At 39.1% G+C, this 19,114-nt stretch overlaps 1 protein-coding gene across 2 annotated transcripts in view; it reads right to left on the bottom strand.

Moving 5' to 3' along the window:
• Positions 1–795: 795 nt before the first annotated feature.
• ptk7a (protein tyrosine kinase 7a) overlaps positions 796–19,114 on the bottom strand; it is a 42,614-nt gene continuing 24,295 nt past the window's right edge. The window contains exons 4-20 of one of the 2 annotated variants that reach the window (XM_053634900.1): positions 18,507–18,691; positions 18,235–18,382; positions 18,001–18,131; positions 17,197–17,463; positions 16,959–17,098; positions 16,285–16,420; positions 14,251–14,370; positions 12,909–13,058; positions 11,793–11,937; positions 11,541–11,668; positions 7,787–7,987; positions 5,560–5,712; positions 5,228–5,457; positions 3,973–4,053; positions 3,680–3,831; positions 3,096–3,274; positions 796–1,901 (exon numbers count right to left, since the gene is read on the bottom strand). In XM_053634900.1, coding sequence (XP_053490875.1) covers positions 1,741–1,901; positions 3,096–3,274; positions 3,680–3,831; positions 3,973–4,053; positions 5,228–5,457; positions 5,560–5,712; positions 7,787–7,987; positions 11,541–11,668; positions 11,793–11,937; positions 12,909–13,058; positions 14,251–14,370; positions 16,285–16,420; positions 16,959–17,098; positions 17,197–17,463; positions 18,001–18,131; positions 18,235–18,382; positions 18,507–18,691 — 2,707 coding nt within the window. In that variant the 3' untranslated portion in view covers positions 796–1,740. Of the gene's footprint in view, positions 1,902–2,024; positions 3,275–3,679; positions 3,832–3,972; positions 4,054–5,227; positions 5,458–5,559; positions 5,713–7,786; positions 7,988–11,540; positions 11,669–11,792; positions 11,938–12,908; positions 13,059–14,250; positions 14,371–16,284; positions 16,421–16,958; positions 17,099–17,196; positions 17,464–18,000; positions 18,132–18,234; positions 18,383–18,506; positions 18,692–19,114 lie in introns of those variants that run through there. The other variant, XM_053634899.1, reaches the window with a different exon arrangement.

The following is a 19,114-nucleotide window of genomic DNA, read 5'->3' on the forward strand; positions in this document are numbered from 1 at the left end:
TGGATAGACAGGGTTGAGTGGAGCTGATGAGCTGTGCATAACACCGCATAGGTTACAGGCAGTGATCTGGAAGATCAATTGGGAAAAATTTATATAATGATTATATATCAAAAGAAATAGTAAATTATACTTGCCTTTTCTTCTTCTTATGCCACACTATAGTAGAGTTTAGGTCAAGAGCGCCCTCTAGTGATTGTGCAGTGGTTCTGCTTTTAATAGAGGTGTCTAACGATTTGTCCAAATTGACCAAACCGAACTATTGTACCATTTACAGGTGTTTGTAAAACAATACCTCAAGTATTTTTGCACTTTTTGTCTACTTTATTACAGTAATGTTATCAGAAAATTTCTCCAGCACAAAACTATACGTAGCATATTTGGATAGTCTATCCACTTATTAGGAAAATCCTCCACCATGAAAAATATTTGGGCTGGGGATGGGGATCCTTGGCTGGAGGTCTCGATAGGTGAGGTTTATCTGAATCCGGGTTTAGTGGCGATTTAACATTTTCGCCTCACATCTCAGAAACTCAAACGCAGCTGAGACAAAATAAACAGGGAGACTATGTCCCAATACTACTGTTTCATACTACTATATATTAATTAGTACGTGAGAATGTCACATTCTGTTTGAAAGTCAAAATCAAATAATTAACAATTCTTTGAAAAAGTAACACTACGTTTACGTCTGAAATCACAACATATTTGGTTTATATTGTGTATATTCTGTGCCCATATATGTATCCATGTAAATTCAGGGTTTCCTCAATGCTACTGTTGCTAAAGGGTGTGACCTGTTGCCTTGGTGACCATGGCATAGTAATGGATTTTTCACCTTATCAAGTATTGGTGAGGCATAAATGCATACATAGATACTGTTTAAGAACAGAGATGTTTTTGCTGTAGATACTGGGATAAAACTTGTTCTGTTTTTTTTTTTGAAAGTGAAGAGAGAACTGGCGACTTTGTGAAAGCTGAACCTTTATTATATTAGCACATTATATGCTAGATTCTGTGGCTCGCATATTTGCATATTTGTTTTATCAAAACCAACAAATGTATATCTGTAACAGTAACTTGAAAACATAACTAATGTATAAAAACATAAAATAAACCATAAAAGATAGAGCATTCAGTGTGTACTAAAGCTATCCTTCATCTTACAGGCACTTGAGCTGAAATTTTATCACATATTGACCTCTAGTCATGTATATAACCTTTCAACACTTTTTAAACCCAGCTTTCCTCTGGATAAAAAAAAATCAAAAACTAACAAATAACAATGAATATAAACAGTACCTTTCTGTACAGTACAAACATTAAAAAAACAGGACCTTTAAAATAAATTACAAGGTTCCTGGAACAATCCTTCTATAATACAAAAAAAAATGTAAAACTGATCAGTGCATGGTTTTATCAGTCTATATAACAAATGCACTTGGTGTGAGTGTACAGGTTCTCTTCCTGCTCGACGAGCAGAGGTGAAATGATAGTTATTTCCACTAATGTAGCTCAGAACATGCATTCTTATTTTTACAGTTTGTTCGTTCCAGCATATAAAGTAACTTCCTCACATCCCCACACATGGTCTGTAACAACAGGTAGAAAAGAGACTCAAAAAACACACAAGATCCAGCCTTAATTCAGAAGCAGTCTGTTGATCCTTTGAGAAGGAAGAGACTGAAGCTTCTTAACAGCTAAAGACTACGAATTAGATAATCCCAGCAGCCGAACCCTGGCTCACACTTTGCTCTCGGAGGGAAGATCGCTGAGGGCCGTGACAACGTCGCTGAAGGACACTCTGTCTTTGGGACTGGAGGCCCAGCAGCGTAGCATCAGCTTGTAGATGCGAGATGGACAGCCGTGTGGAGAAGACAGCTTCAGCTTTCCTTCCTGAAGACCTGGAGTATACATTGAAGCAAACAGCTTTTAACAGAGTCATCATTTAAAGAAAACACTAAAGGTGAGTATGTAGCTGTTCCCAAATCCATCAGCAGTTCACTTCCTTGCTTCACACAAATCATTTCTCTGCTTGGTCATAATATCGTAGTTAAAATTAAATTCAGTAAGCAGGTGTTGTTATCCGAAGTGACAATGGCAGAATACAATTATCTAAATGATCAGAGGTTGTTTTTTGCTTGATGGTTCAGGTGAGAGAATTGTGAAATATACTGTGTACATAAGGAATAAATCACTTCGGGGCATGCTGTTATAAGATAAATAATCAACACTGGGGTAGTGTGATGCTGTTACCATGCTGAAGTTGATTATTTTCTAATAATAGCATAAACTGAAGTGGTTTATTCCTCTTATAATACAACAATTTACCTACAACTGCACATTTTCATTCTTTAAAGAACAACCCGATGTTCTTTTTATCCATTTATAGGTACATTTAATGTTGTGGAACGTCCAGAAGACAAATTAGTTACTGCTATTGCTTACGTTATAACAGCCATAAACAGAAACGGGTATTCCCTTACCAGAATTTTTTCTCTCTCTTCAAGTTAATGAGACAAAAAAAAGTTCATCATGTTCATCATGACTTTCCCATGGTTGAAAACTGACTGACACCCGAGACTCCTTCCATACATTATAAAAATTTTTTTAAAATCTCTTTACCGAAAGCTTCACCATAGCAACGTTTTTCTTATGTATAAATAGCAGCACTTATTCTTAAAATCCATTTATCATTACTCTTAGATTTTGTGCCGAGTCTGACTTGTACGTACCTGTGAATTGTAGCTGTTATTATAGAAACAACACCAGACTAGAATTAATATAAACCTTGATCTGAGTGAGAGCTAGCACTAGTGTCAGAAATGCTGTTACAGCAGTAGCTTGTTGCAACTTGGGGTTCATTGTCTTGCCCAAGGACACTTCGGCATGTGGAGTCACGTGAGCTGGGCATCGAACCGCCAACCCTGAGATTAGTGGACAACCCGCTCTACCACCTGAGCCACAGCCGCCCGTAATGTAAATGTTAATGTATAAAGAGGCTCTGAAGACATAACACAGACCATGCCACACCTTGTTGGTGTAGTTCATGTGGCAATAACATTTCTTCTTCTTGTTTTTTTTTTTAAATCTCTTACCTTCCAGGACCTTGTCATCAGCAAGGTCAACATAGGGCAGCTCTCCGAAGCTGAAAACCTCCCACATGAGCACACCAAAAGACCACACATCCGTCTTAGTGGAGAAATCGTCCTCAAACACAGACTCTGATGGAAGCCAGCGCAGGGGGATCCAGGCCTGACGGTAATGGTAATACTCACTACACACAAACACACAGATACACAAAGTCAGTCTTCGGTCATATGCCAGATAAAGCATGTAGAATAATATTCAAAATATTCAAAATATTCAATGACACAGATCTAACCATAACTGCAATATTTTGGGTAATTAAGCTCTACCGATGTGTGTATGTGCATGCTTTCTGCAGCTGCAGGAACACAATAAACTTTATTTATATAACACCACCACACCATTCACAAAAAGTGAATCAGAATCAATGAATAAAAATGAGAACTCATGAATGCAGCTGTCTGTCTTTTCTTAATATGTCACTGATGAGACATTGCACTATTTATACACATCAGATTTGATATCGAATATCACCACCACTGCGCATGTGTGTACACATGTAATTCTGATCTGCTGGTGTGTGCATGTGCACCTGTTGTAGACGTCTTTGCTGAGGCCCAGCGCAGACACTTTGACCTGCCTCTTGGCACTAATGAGGCAGTTGCGTGCAGCCAGGTCCCTGTGGACAAAGCGCTGATTGGAGAGGTGCTCCATCCCCCGAGCAACCTGCAGACACACCGACACCTGGGAAGAGACACGAGAAAAGAAACCCAGTGTGTGCGTTTCTGTATTCTCATAATCAAATACTTCAACAAGCAGCGGGTATGAACAAGTTTACTCTTACATACGTATAGTATATTTGTGTGTTTATGTCACTAGTTTTACCTTCTGCTTGGTGCTCAGTGGGTGCACTTTCACTTTCTCATCTTTACTTTTGGAGATTTTTAGGTATTGTTTCAGGTCACCCTGTGGAAGAGAGAACAGGATTAGATCTGCCCTAAGGATAAAATTAAAAGCACACAAATTCAGTTCACAGTGCACTTTTTTTTGTATAATACTAAAAGATGTGTTTAAACAAACAACAAAAGTAGCTAAAATTTTTTTTTTTCAATTATAAACCCAAAAACAGTGCTTTATTTCCCCCCATAATTTAGTTTGCATGTCTTTGGGCCATTTTGAAATTTTGCTTTCTCTAGTCGTTTGATTTTATGTCTATTTTACTCTGATTAAAATAACAAAAATAATTCAATAAGTACATTTAAAACAATCTCATAAGTAATAAAAACAACAAAATATTGCCGGACACGTAAATAAGGTTTCCAGAGCGTTTGTAAGGTTTTATGTTTGTAAGATTTTGAGTTTGGAGGGTTTACTGTTCTAGCTTCAAAAGCTTTCTGAAAGGGAAACCCTGTGGGTTCTACACTGAACTTCCTTACAAACAACTGTTCGAAATAGGAAACTGTTCCTTGTAGCATGTACAATGCCACATTTGAAGTGATGTTCATATAACAAAAATGGTCTCTATTCAATTGTGTTATTTATCTGTACTTTCAGAAATAAAAGCTTTACATCTGAAAAAGTCCATCAGCGATCCCATGCTGCACTCTTGTTGCATTTCTGCTGTCTAACCCTACTTAGAGAGTTAATTATTTGTCATGCAATATGTGCTAATAGACGACTGCTTGAAGCCTTGGGCTGCGTCTGAAACCGCATACTTACCTACTATATAGTAGCTGAAATACACGCATCTTGCCGACTATATACATGCATCTCGCCTACTATATAGAAGGTAAGTACGCGGTTTGGGACGCAGCCGTGCTCTCTTGTTTGCCGTCAAACGGTTGAGCACTGCCGTGTGTGAACGTGTCCTGTCGCAAAATGCGGTGAAAACTCCCACACGACGTTAATAGTGTGATTAAGGTGTTTACATGTCTGTAATACACGTCGATAACGCGACTAAAACAGGAGTACTCCACATGTCTTAATTCAGTTTGTGTTTACTTCAAGTATGACTTTAATAGGATTAAGGTAATAAAAAATTGCTGTTTACATGCTAGTTTCTTAATTTCTGGTTAATATCGGATTATTGTTGTCCATGTGAGCATACTGACTGAGGCATGGAGGCAGAGGAATGACTCACCATATCAGCGTACTCCAGGATCATGTAGAATGGCTCTACTTCTCGGCACATGCCCAGCAGACGTGTGATGTTCGGATGGCCGAGTTTAGCGAACATCTCGCATTCCCGTCGAAAATCCGATTGCACCTGCTCATCTCTGGCCTGCAGACTCTTCACCAGAACTGCAGTTTCTTCCTCATCCGCACCAGTATTCACCTTGGCCAAGAGCACCTCGCCAAACTCTCCTTTACCTGAGGAAGAACGTGAGCACACGTGTTACACATGGATGCTCTTTGTCTTTGTCGCTTTGTCACAAAATTTCTCGGCATATCTGAAAGGTTTTCAGGTAATACCCAGAGTTGTAATAGCCTGCAGGCTGGAACGGGGGAACTGCGGCTTGTCATGAGTGCTGTGGCGCTTGTTGTTCCCAGTAGAAGATATGGTGTTCAGCGGCATATCCTCCTGAATCTCAGCTGTGGTTTGGCCGTTCTGCTGCACGGCACCCCCTGTAGGACAAATCAGGAAACTTATGATGACAGACCATGACAAAATCATCCAATTTAAAATGCCTACATAATTTTAGTTCAGGTGTCTTAATTACAGGATTGCAGACTTTCGAAATTGAATACTGGAACAACTTTTCAACAAGTTTTCAGTGAACTGATTTTATATTCAATTTACATGAAAGACAGAATGAACTTATGTTGAATGCTGAAGAAAGCAATCTATTCTAGGATAAAGTATAGTAATTAATAAGAAAGAGTGCATGCAAACTTTTCTAGTAATTACATTTTAACTAAAACAATTAACTTTTTACAGAAAAATTTAACTAAATCTTGTATATATTTAAAAATAAAAATAATAATAAAATAAAATTCCGAAACTACAGAGGTCCAGACCTAAGTGTCCTCACAGCTAGATACGGCCATATTTTGAAGGACCTTCCATTGATATAATGATTACTGTAGCTAATTAATGCTACAGTGCTGTGAAAAAGTATTCGATAATGTTTATAGCTGGAGTCACTTCTCTACCAGAGCACTTCACTGGTGTTTCTTTTTTTAAATGTCATCTTTCAAACAGACTTAAGAGATATTACAAATTTCATCACAGCTTAATATTTGAGATGTATTTTGGTTGAAATACAGTGGTGTGAAAAAGTATTTTCCCTATCCTGATTTCTTCTGTTTTTGTGTACATCTCATACTAAATTGTTTCAGAAATTAAAACAAAATCTAAGATAAAACAAAAGCAACTGAGTAAACACAAAATACAGTTTTTAAATGATAATGTTATTTACTGAAGCAAAAAAGTTATCCAATACCAACTGGGCCTGTGTGAAAATGTATTTGTCCCTGTAGTTATTAATTCCCCAAATCTATGAAACTGCATTCATATCACGTGGACTAGACACAAACGGGCCTGATTACTGCAAATCCTGTTCAGTCAAATCAACACTGAAATAGAACTTTTTGAACAGTATGAAGTTGGTTAAAAGGTCTTACCCAGTAACACACTATGGCAAAATTGAAAGAAATTCCAGAAATGATGAAGAAGGTGATTGAAATACATCAGTCTAGGAAGGGTTACAAAGCTATTTCAAAGGCTCCGGGACTCCAAAGAACCACATCAAGAGCCATTATCTCCAAATGGAAAAACCCGGCACAGTAGTGAACCTTCTCAGAAGTGGCCGACCTTCTAAAATTTCTCCAAGAGCACAGCAACGTCTCATCCAGGAAGTCACAAAAGAGCCAAGGACAACATTAAAGGACCTACAGGCCTCTCTTGCATCAATAAAGGTCACTGTTCATGACCCCACTATCAGAAAGACACTGCAAGGTGAAAACCACTGCTAACCCAGAACAACATTAAGGCTCGTCTGAATTTTGCCAAAACACACCTTGATGATCCTCAAACCTTTTGGAGAATGTTCTGTGGACTGATGAGTCGAAAGTGGAACTGTTTGGAAGACAGGAGTCCTGTTACATCTGGCGTAAACCAAACACAGAATTCCACAAAAAGATAATCATAACTACGGTCAAGCATGGTGGTGGCAGTGTGATGGTGTGGGGATGCTTTGCTGCTTCAGGGCCTGGGCAACTTGCAATTATTGAGGGAAACATGAATTCTGCTCTCTACCAGAAAATCCTAAAGGAGAATATCCGGGCTTCAGTCTGTAAGTTGAAACTCAAGCGCAACTGGATTATGCAGCAAGACAATGATCCAAAGCGTAGGAGTAAGTCCTAGTCCTAGAAGTAAGTGAAAGACTGATCTCCAGTTATAAGAAGTGTTTCATTGTAGTTATTGCTGCTAAAGGTGGCACAACCAGATTTTAAGCTTAAGGGGGCAATTAGTTTCTCACATTCGTGATAGGTTTTTGGATAACTTTTTTTGCTTCAATAATAAAATAAATAAATAAAAAGTGTATCATGTGTTTACTCAGGTTGCCTTTGATTTATGTTGTATTTTGTTTGAAGATCTAAAACTATTTAGCAGGAGTTATACACAAAAACAGAAGAAATCAGGATGGAGGCAAATATTTTCTCACAGCACTGTATGTCTACACGTACACAAACACACCATTTAGACACTCCATCTCAGGCTCCTCTTTGTCCTGGCTCTTCTGCAGTCTCTTGGCTTTGCGTCTTTGCTTGCAGTAGAACATGAGGCCGAGCACAACGATGATGTAAGCAACAGCTGCGCCCACCGACAGCCCAATGGTCTGGATCATCTTGTAGGGAGCCTTTTCATCGTCTGCCAGTGTGTGCTGCACTGGCTTCTCTACAACCACAAACACACAAAACATGCCAGTATATACATTAAGGGTTACAGAGATTAATCAGCTAATACATTCAGTAGTCATGGGGGAAAAAATGGCGATATAGATGGTAAAGAACTGCAGGATAAATGTACTTTGTTCGAGTAGAAGCCAGAAAAGTTTTCCCCCCTTTTCTTTAATGGAACATTATCACTTTGATATCACTTTATATGTCATACAAGACTGATTTTTTAATAAAACGATAAAATGTAAATAAAATCCTTCCAGGTTGTGACCAACAGTATGGTTCAACACCTGGGTCATTATCAGCCTAGAAAAACCTCCCAGACACTGCTGTAAATATTGCAAACTCCAAGGAAGGCCGGTCACTGAGCTATGAGGGCAGATCTGGTAACAGACATGAGCTTCCATGCTGTGCGCGCTCAGTTCCAGAATCAACGATATCAGGGTTTTTGTTTTTTTAACAAGTACACTATAAGAACTGGTACATTCATAAATGTGTATGCATATATATATATATATATATATATATATATATATATATATATATATATATATATATATATATATATATATATATATATATATACACAGTGAGGGAAAAAAAGTATTTGATCCCCTGCTGATTTTGTACGTTTGCCCACTGACAAAGAAATGATCAGTCTATAATTTTAATGGTAGTTGTATTTGAACAGTGAGAGACAGAATAACAACAAAAAAATCCAGAAAAATGCATGTCAAAAATTTTATAAATTAATTTGCATTTTAATGAGGGAAAAAAGTATTTGACCCCCTCTCAATCAGAAAGATTTCTGGCTCCCAGGTGTCTTTTATACAGGTAACGAGCTGAGATTAGGAGCACACTCTTAAAGGGAGTGCTCCTAATATCAGTTTGTTACCTGTATAAAAGACACCTGTCCACAGAAGCAATCAATCAGTCATATTCCAAACTCTCCACCATGGCCAAGACCAAAGAGCTCTCCAAGGATGTCAGGGACAAGATTGTAGACCTACACAAGTCTGGAATGGGCTACAAGACCATTGCCAAGCAGCTTGGTGAGAAGGGGACAACAGTTGGTGCGATTATTCGCAAATGGAAGAAGCACAAAAGAACTGTCAATCTCCCTCGGCCTGGGGCTCCATGCAAGATCTCACCTCGTGGAGTTGCATTGATCATGAGAACAGTGAGGAATCAGCCCAGAACTACACGGGAGGATCTTGTCAATGATCTCAAGGCAGCTGGGACCATAGTCACCAAGAAAACAATTGGTAACACACTATGCCGTGAAGGACTGAAATCCTGCAGCGCGCGCAAGGTCCGCTGCTCAAGAAAACACATATACATCCCCGTCTGAAGTTTGCCAATGAACATCTGAATGATTCTGAGGACAACTGGGTGAAAGCGTTGAGGTCAGATGAGACCAAAATGGAGCTCTTTGGCATCAACTCAACTCGCCGTGTTTGGAGGAGGAGGAATGCTGCCTATGACCCCTGGAACACCATCCCCACCGTCAAACATGGAGGTGGAAACATTATGCTTTGGGGTTTTTTTTCTGCTAAGGGGACAGGACAACTTGACCGCATCAAAGGGACGACGGACAGGGCCATGTACCGTCAAATCTTGGGTGAAAACCTCCTTCCCTCAGACAGGGCATTGAAAATGGGTCGTGGATGGATATTCCAGCATGACAATGACCCAAAACACATGGCCAAGGCAACAAAGGAGTGGCTCAAGAAGAAGCACATTAAGGTCCTGGAGTGACCTAGGCAGTCTCCAGACCTTAATCCCATAGAAAATCTGTGGAGAGAGCTGAAGGTTCGAGTTGCCAAACGTCAGCCTCGAAACCTTAATGATTTGGAGAAGATCTGCAAAGAGGAGTGGGACAAAATCCCTCCTGAGATGTGTGCAAACCTGGTGGCCAACTACAAGAAACGTCTGACCTCTGTGATTGCCAACAAGGGTTTTTAAACCAAGTACTAAGTCATGTTTTGCAGAGGGGTCAAATACTTATTTCCCTCATTAAAATGCAAATCAATTTATAACATTTTTGATGTGCGTTTTTCTGGATTTTTTTGTTGTTATTCTGTCTCTCACTGTTCAAATAAATCTACCATTAAAGTTATAGACTGATCATTTCTTTGTCAGTGGGTAAACATACAAAATCAGCAGGGGATCAAATACTTTTTTCCCTCACTGTATATATATATATATATATATATATATATATATATATATATATATATATATATATATATATATATATATATATGCATTACACACTGTGTGTGTGTTTATTATTTTGCACATTTGTTGCGCTGATTTATTCTGTTGTTAATAGTGTAGATAAAAAATAAAATTAAAAAAAGCATTGAAGCTGGAAGTGTAATTTGTAGCCTGGGTATGACTGAACTGAAATGTAGTTTGAGGTGTTCTTTGCTATTGTTCATCAACATTTAACTGAACTAAAAACACAAACTAAAAACAGCACTGTCCTCAATAAGTTAATAATAATAATAAACTTTATTTTATAAAGCGCCTTTAAAGCAGCTTCTCAAAGCGCTGTACATAAAATCACAGTCCACAGAAAAATAACACAAATAAAAGTTAATAAGAAAAAACAACAACAACATTAATAATAAAACAATCTAAAAAGACATCAGCAGGCGAATGCAAGTTTAAAAAAGTGTGTCTTGAGAAGAGCTTTAAAAATGCCAAAAGTCTGGGCTTCCCTGAGTTCAGGAGGAAGAGAGTTCCAAAGTGAAGGAGCATAGACAGAAAAAGCCCTGTCACCCATAGATTTTAGGTGTGTTTGTGGAACAGTTAACAGATTACACTGTGAGGAGCGCAGTCTGCGATTTGGGGTGTAAGGGATTAATAAACCAGATAAGTATTGCAGAGCCAATCCATGTAATGCCTTGTATGTCAACATCATGATCTTGAAATCGACACGGAACCTGACCGGGAGCCAGTGTAAGGACTTCAAAACAGGAGTAATATGGTCACATTTCCTGGTTCCCGTCAGGATCCGGGCGGCAGAGTTCTGAACATATTGCAGTTTGTTAATTGCGGTTTTAGAAACTCCGGCTAAAACGGCATTACAGTAATCCAGCCGTGTGACAACAAATGAATTTATCAGCTTTTCAGCGACAGATAAGTTTAGCATTGGGCATAGTCTGGCTATATTTCTGAGGTGAAAAAAGGATGCTTTCACAGTGCCCTGAACAAAAAAAAATCAAAAGCGAGGCTGGTGTCAAAAATTACACCAAGGTTCCTCATCTTACTTTGGGTCTCTAAAACAGAGCCATCAACAAACAAGACAAAACAAGTTTTGGAAAAGATGACTAGTTGACTACTTTTTTGAATTACTGGTCAACTAGGAAAAATGATTAATTGCGCAACCCTAACATACAGTGGCTAAACCCTCGCTCTGGCCTCAGAGACTTTTGTTGACTTTGTTTTGGGTTACTGGTATATTCTAGAAAACTATTCCAAAATCCATGAAGCAAGATCGAAAGCTCTAAATCCATTAACGGTTTTGCTCGACGTCAACTCACCCACGACGTAGAGCTCTGCGGACGTGTGCGCGATGTTACAGCTATTCCCAGCAATGCAGGTGTAGCTACCCGTGTCCTCTGTGCTGACGTCATGAATAACCAGAGAGCCATTGGGCATTGTTTGGAACCTTTATCATACACACACACACACCAACAACAACAAGAGAATCAAGTGGAGAATGAGTTTGAACTAATATCCTTTTGCAGATGATTATTCACTAGTTCTAGGCAAGGACAGTTTGTTTTTTTAACCTGCTCTTGTTGGAGTCGAGGAATTTGTCTTTCTTTTTCCACTGGATGATGGGTGAAGGGTCTCCTGTGGCTTGGCAGTGCAGCACGGCAATGTGACCCTGATACACTGTAGTGTTCTCTGGCTTCAGCTTAAATGCCACATACACTAAAAAAGGGGCAAAGTGACATGATTTCAAGCAGGTTTCTGAATAAAGTTAAATGAATAAGAGCTAATGTCTAAATTATCAGTGGTGTCTGTGTGCTGCAATAAAAAACAAATGTAACTACAAAAATTATTTGAAACCTCCAAATTCTATTCAGTCAAAACCCAAGAAATGGGTAATGTCAGAACTCAAACAACTTGTAAGGCTTGCATGACCACTGTTAAGGAAGGAATAAAGCACTTCGGAACATGCCATTACAAGAAAATAATGCTCCCTGGAGTGATGTGATGCGTTACCACCCCAAAGTGGATTCTTTTTCTATACCACAACGTCCTGAAGTGTTTTATTCCTCTTATACCACATCACACACCAACTATCATTTTTAACCATCTATAGTTACATTCAACTTTAATAACGCCTTTTAGATAAATGCCTCCTTACAGAAAACTTTACCACATCAACCATTAGATGCTAAATAACAAGACATTTGTATTAGGAGCATTAAATTCTGTGGAACCTCCGCCACACAGGTCCTTGTGAATTGTTACTATAGAAACGATAACATTAGAATTAGTGGATGGATGTTAAACTGTGATATGAATTACAGGTGGAACTACTATATGTAATGTCAACAGCACTGTATTTTTTCATATATATATATATATATATATATATATATATATATATATAAATAAAAGACTTTGAAGATTACTGATATTTAAATATCACGATATCACAACTCAATACTTGGCAACTGCAAACTTAGTGGAGCTACATTTCTAACACAAACCTTCTTTTGAGCAGTTCATGCTCCATATAGATGAAGGATTTGATCATGAATGGGGAAACATTCCCAAAGCTAGAAGTAAAACTTGTAAAATGCTCCATGGTTAGTTTTTATGGCCTACGTTAAAGGAATACATCAGCGGTTCACTATATCTGTAGCGAGCCTTTGCACAATGCTGTACTGTACCTGCGACAGTGAGCTGGACCACAGCACGGATCTCTCCTTGCAGGCTGTTGGAAGCCACACAACTGTAGTTCCCTGCATCTGCCCGAGTCACTTTGGAAAAATGCAGAGTGCCTCCGTTCTGTTCCACCCAAGCTGGGATCTCGCTGCCGTCTGCAGGGGGCACCACGATCATACACACGTTTTATATCTTACTGATATAAAACAACATGCCCACACACACTTTCTACAGCAGCTGCTACTGGACTAACACATTCCAAATCATTTCATTGCTTCATAACAATCCCATCACTGAGGCATAATGACCTTTCACAGTGGAGACATCATTTCAATTTCCAACACACACATACACACTGGAATTTATTTAAAAAATAAAATAAAAAGTCAAGCTTGATTTGAAAGTGTGATATAGATATAGTTATGAATACTCTGAACTGTACGCATATTTTTACAGAATAGAAAACTATTTTCCAAAGTAATAAACACTCCTAATGAATGGAGACAGCTTCAAAAGTACAACTTAACTGAACTCACTAGTTAGAATGAAAGTAAAACATTTACTCCAGTCATAGTCATCAACACAGAGGCGCTACTCTCTAGCGATGCATGTTGTGCGTTAGGAGTTTCACGCTGCGTGATGAAATTTCTGTGCCAGTGTGAAAAACAATGGACAATGGATGCATTGGTGCGTTTAGGTGATGGCGTGTCGGCGTGAAAAGGAAGAGTGGTTTTGAGGATAATGTCTGGCTTATGAGGATCATCACCTTCGAATTGAGTTCTGAATTGGAGCCAGTATCAAACAGATTATCACACAAAAATCAAGAGCTTGGACTGAATCTAAGCACGCACCACGTGATCAGAAAATAAATTTGCTGTCACCAACTGAAAGCATATTCACTTCTTTATTGTGCAACGTTATCTGTGATGTCCTCTTGGCGCTGACTAACATGGTTGCAAGATTTCCTGGCTCAACATTCTTGCATTTTTCCCTAATAGTAATGTATTATATACTTTATGAAAAGATGTACTGAAAATTGTAGCCCTACATGTATGCATACTAAACCATGTACAGAACCAATTATAGTTACTCAGAACAGAAGGCATAAAAGCATGTGCACATGAACATAATGCACACCATCTTACGCAGGCTAGGGTCTGTTAAAGACTTGTCCTCCACACCAATTTATAAAATCAGCTTATTGTTAGGCATCCACCATTTTCTGTGTTTTTTTTTTCTTCTCCTGTGTATGCAAAATGAAACCCAAACAATTTAATTAAAGAGGCCCCTGGAATGTTATACGTGCACAGAATATTTAATCTCTTTCTTCTGTTTGCAGATACACACCAGCTTTCTTCCAGCGGATGGTGGGAGGCAAACGGCCCTTGGCAGAACACTGCAGACTGCCCTCCTTATCCAGCTCCTGGCACTGTAAGGACCGTGGGGTCGGGGTGAACTTTAGCCGCTCTGTGGGGCCGAGCAGAGAGAGATAATGAAGAGAGTAACAGCATACACCAATGGAAACACCCAGAAGAGACAATTAAGGAACAAAACCCAAGCATGTTTGCTGTTGTAGGAAAATAATCCAAGGTGGAGCGGTGTGATGCGGCCCAATGTGAAGCAGAGTTATTTTTACCACCCGGGTGTTGATTCTTTTCCAATAACACTAGGCTCTGCAGCGGTGTGTTCTAATCGTACTACAGGAATTTGCCAAAGACAACAATTTGTACATTTCAATTTATTAGTTTAATAAAAAATTTACATGCCTTTTTTTTTTTTTTTTTTTTTTTTAAACATGAATGTTTTACATTTAATGATATGGAATGACCGCAAGACAAGTTCGTTTCCGTTATCACGTACTTTCCAGCAGCTGTAAACCATCGTTCCCTCACCAGAATCTCTTTTATTCATCTCTTGAAGTCAATAACACAAAACAACACGGCTTTTCATGTTAGCAAAAATACAGAAAGCAAAAACTCGCCTTTTCCGGAAGACTTTCCATTTGTGGAAAACCTTACTGACTGTTATTAAGCTCTGAGGCTGGAGAATCCTTTTATAAAATGCTCAGTAAAATGTCTCCTCACAGAAAACTTCACCATGTGAGCAATTATATATTATTCTTTGTTAAATAAAAAGACATTTCTTATTAGTCTTTGATTATGTAGATCATCTGTTATATACACTCCTGGGCAAAAAATAAATAAATAAATAAATAAAATAATTTAGAAAAATGGACCAAACCCAAAATGGCTAAATATGAAGCTTTTAATGGTCTTAACAACAAATAATTGGTCAGGTAATTAGGAAGAATTAAACAAATGCACTCCTGAGACTTCCTGTGCCACCATTTACTCGTTTACTTTTGCTGCAGTGAACTGTTTGGGGAGAAAAACAAATCTAGAAACGGGGAAATTCACTTATATAGTCTTCTTGTAATGTTTAAAATGTTTGATGTAAAATTCAAACTAACATGTCTGGGTGTACAAAATTAAAACACAGTAAAATTAAGTTAATAATATGAATAAACATAAAAAGCTATCTGCAAGTTTACCCACAAGACTTAAACATTTAAAGAAATCAAATGGAAAAGCTATCCCATGTTAAATTACTTTATATATCTGTTTAATCTTTGCTAATTTCCTGACCAATGATTTGCTGTTAATTTGTTGATTTGTTTCGGGCTTGGCCAAATTTTTTTTTTTTTTACCCAGGAGTATAGATCCCTGTGATTTAGCTGTTACGATAGAAAACACTGTGTATTATAACGCTTTAGAATGTGTTAAAACGTATTAATATAAAACAGACAGAAATACTGTCCGAGCCGCTGTTGAGAATTCATCGCTGTGATATAATTAGAATTATGCATCACAATTTATGCCTCAAACCCAAGCAAAGCCACATTAATTCCAGCTGGGGTAAGTAATATGGCAAAAACATCATGTAATGGTACCAAGATTGATCACGATAGTTGTTGATAGCTGATAGTTGCTGATGTTTGTCCAAGCAAAATAGCAACCAAAAAAAACCCCCAAAGACCTTAACAAACTAAAATTTGCTCATTTCATTCAAAAAATTTTTCATTAAAATATATGAACAACAGTGAGGTTCGTATGAAAAAGAGAGAGATAATGACAGTTAATCAGCTTATTACTGGGGGTAACAATGTAGTACTGCATTAGAAGCCCTGTAATTTTGATGTTATATAAATGTTCAACTGGAGCCATAGCTTTTATCATCTTATCTCTCTCTCTCTCTCTCACACACACACACACACACACACACACACACACACACACACACACACACACACACACACACACACACACACACACACACACACACACACACACACACACACACACACACACACACACAACTTACCCAATACAGTGACTTTGGCATAGGAGTTTAGTTTGCCTGCTTTGTTTTTACTCTCGCAGTTGTACACATGGCCATCATACACTTCCACACTGTTGATACGCAAGGTTCCATTGGGAAATTGCTTAAAACGTGTATCCTGTCACACACACACACACACACACACACACACACACACACACACACACACACACAGAGTCTATGTCAATGTGCATCAGATATAGCAAATGTTCAGACCTAAGAAGTCTTTGTTACTATGAAACAAATCCACTGAGAGTTTAGTTCAAAACTCCACTTTGTAGCCACCTTCTTCAAAAGATATCCATCTCTCTGGTCAGCATTACAATCTGAAGAGAATCTGGTCAGGATTCTCAAGAGAATCAAATTCAGTGTTACATAAGACATGAGACATTTGTTATGAGATTATGGGATTGCACAGGAACAGAATTACAGGATTGTTTAGACTGAAGTGATGATTGAACTTTGAATCAGACAAGCTCGTTCACATGAACCCTTAAAATGCTCCCTATCTATGGAGCTGCCTTCTGATTGGAACATGACATTTTTATCATTTATGCAAATTGTAAAAAGTAATGCCATTACATTTCTGGTATCTGTATTGACTCTACTACAGACGTGAGGCATTCAACTCTGTGTGACCTCGTCCTTCCACTCACCTCGGCACTGATTGGCTGCATGTTCCGATACCACGTGACCTCAGGGTCAGGTGTGGCACGGGTGTAACAGTGTAAATATCCAGCATGCCCCTCTTCCAGCTGGCTCTCTGCATCTGGCTTCTGCACCCATTCAGGTGGAGCTATTGAAGACATGAGCAGCAACAACATTAATGAAAAGCTGAAACACAACTGAATAAAATATACACACTACACAGAAGTCTAACGCAGTCCTACTCACTTGCCACAGTGACGGTGAGTTCCTGTTTCTTCTGTCCAGCTTTGTTCTGGGCGAAACAGGTATAGATGCCAGAGTCCTCTGCACGCGTCGGGCTGAAAACCAGATCCAGACCATCCTGGAACACGCGCCCCTCAGTAGGCACACGCTGACCCGCCCGCTCCCACCACACCTCGGGCTCAGGATGTCCACGAGGAGGACGGCAGGAGACCCGCTCCAGAGAGTTGGCCGTGAAGACACGAGACTGTCGAGCCGGCATGTCGTCGATATCTGATAGAGAGAGAAGATATTGCAGACGGAATGATGAAGGGAACTTATAGGTTAGTGCATGTGAGCTTGCGAAAGCAGTTTTGTCTTAGTGTAACCCTCAAGAATTCAACTCTGCATTAAGTATGCTGAGGCTGTAGTGGGCAGCCGTGGACTTGATTCGGTGTGTGTTGATGGTTTCTCAGAGTCGAACCAGGCTGCTACTGCCTGTAGCATTCATTTAAGTGTTACTGTCTTCTCAAAAAAAGTGTTGAATGACACCATCTCAATTACTGAGTGATGGGATAAAGCCACCATGCACTACTTCTACTAGGGGCTCTATGCTGTTCCTGGAATTTTTGTTTTTGCCACACTATATTAAATTACTATTATCATTAAATTACTATAATTCATAATAATCCAGTGTACTAAGTCCATAACACACAAGACAAACCCAATACCCTTCACCTGATGACACTATTATCAACTGGTGCTTGCTAGAGGGTGTAACCGGATGATGGCATATTTCACACAATGACACAAGACTAGTATGTGTCTTACCTGCTATTCTCAGAAAGGCCTCCAGTGAGACAGACAGGCCGCGGAGGCCATGAGCCACACACCTGTAGCGGCCGGTGTTGCGCTGCTTCACCTGGTTGATGAAGAGCGAGCCGTTGTTGAGCAGGAACATACTGTGGAAACAGCAGGAGTTAGCAAGCACAGACAAGACAGACAGGGAGAAAAAAAATAAAATAAAAATAAACAGCGGACATCCTTCATTTCAGCAACACACACCGACTCTTGTTGGCAATCAGCTCATTTTCGTGGAACCACTCTACAGTGGGCTGCGGCTCAGCCGTGAACTGGCAGTGGAAATGCGCCTCCTCATTTCTCAGCACTACCAGATCCTGAGGCTTCACCACTGGTTGGGGGTAACTCTTGTCTACAACAGGAGACATCAATAAAATGTGTTTATGCTTTTTTCTTCTTTACCAGACAGAACAACGTGGAACAGTGAAAGATAGGTTCGTTGAAAATCTACACTCCTGCTAAAAATAAATCCACACCTATGATGTTAAGGGTGAAGTTGGTGCTGCTGCACACTTGGCCAGCAGCGTTTTTGGCACAGCAGTAGTAGACGCCGTTATCATCAGGACTGGCACTGGGGAGAGTCAGCGTTCGTTCTTTATTGTTGATCTTGTGGATCTTCTCTGGTAAAAGCACTCCGTCTCTGTACCAGCGATTTATCGGCCTGCAGGTTTCAGCAAGAGATCAACGACAAGAAATCCTTTGCGATTAAATCTTATTTACATTTCTTTACTTGGCAGAATTCCCATTGCTCTTACTTGGTTCAAAACACCATAGAAACGAGCACCAATAAGCAGTTTAGTCAGCTTGACATTACTTTCACGATTTTTTGAGGGGTTCCAGGTGAAGAGTGACATGTGCTTGCCGCGTTCATGTGTTTGCCGCGTTCATGTGTTTTTCATTTCGAAATTAAAATAGGAAAACAGCTTGTTCTACTTTTGTTTTTCATGTCATGCACTAAAATAGGAAATGTACATGTGCGAAATCAAAAATTCTCCTTTTTTTTATTGGTTTCTACTCATTTCAAATCTGGAAATCAAATATTCATGAATCCAAATATGGAAAAAATTCCCACTGTAGTACATTT

This window comes from Ictalurus furcatus, chromosome 10, assembly GCF_023375685.1.
Source record: "Ictalurus furcatus strain D&B chromosome 10, Billie_1.0, whole genome shotgun sequence".
Lineage (NCBI taxonomy): Eukaryota > Metazoa > Chordata > Actinopteri > Siluriformes > Ictaluridae > Ictalurus > Ictalurus furcatus.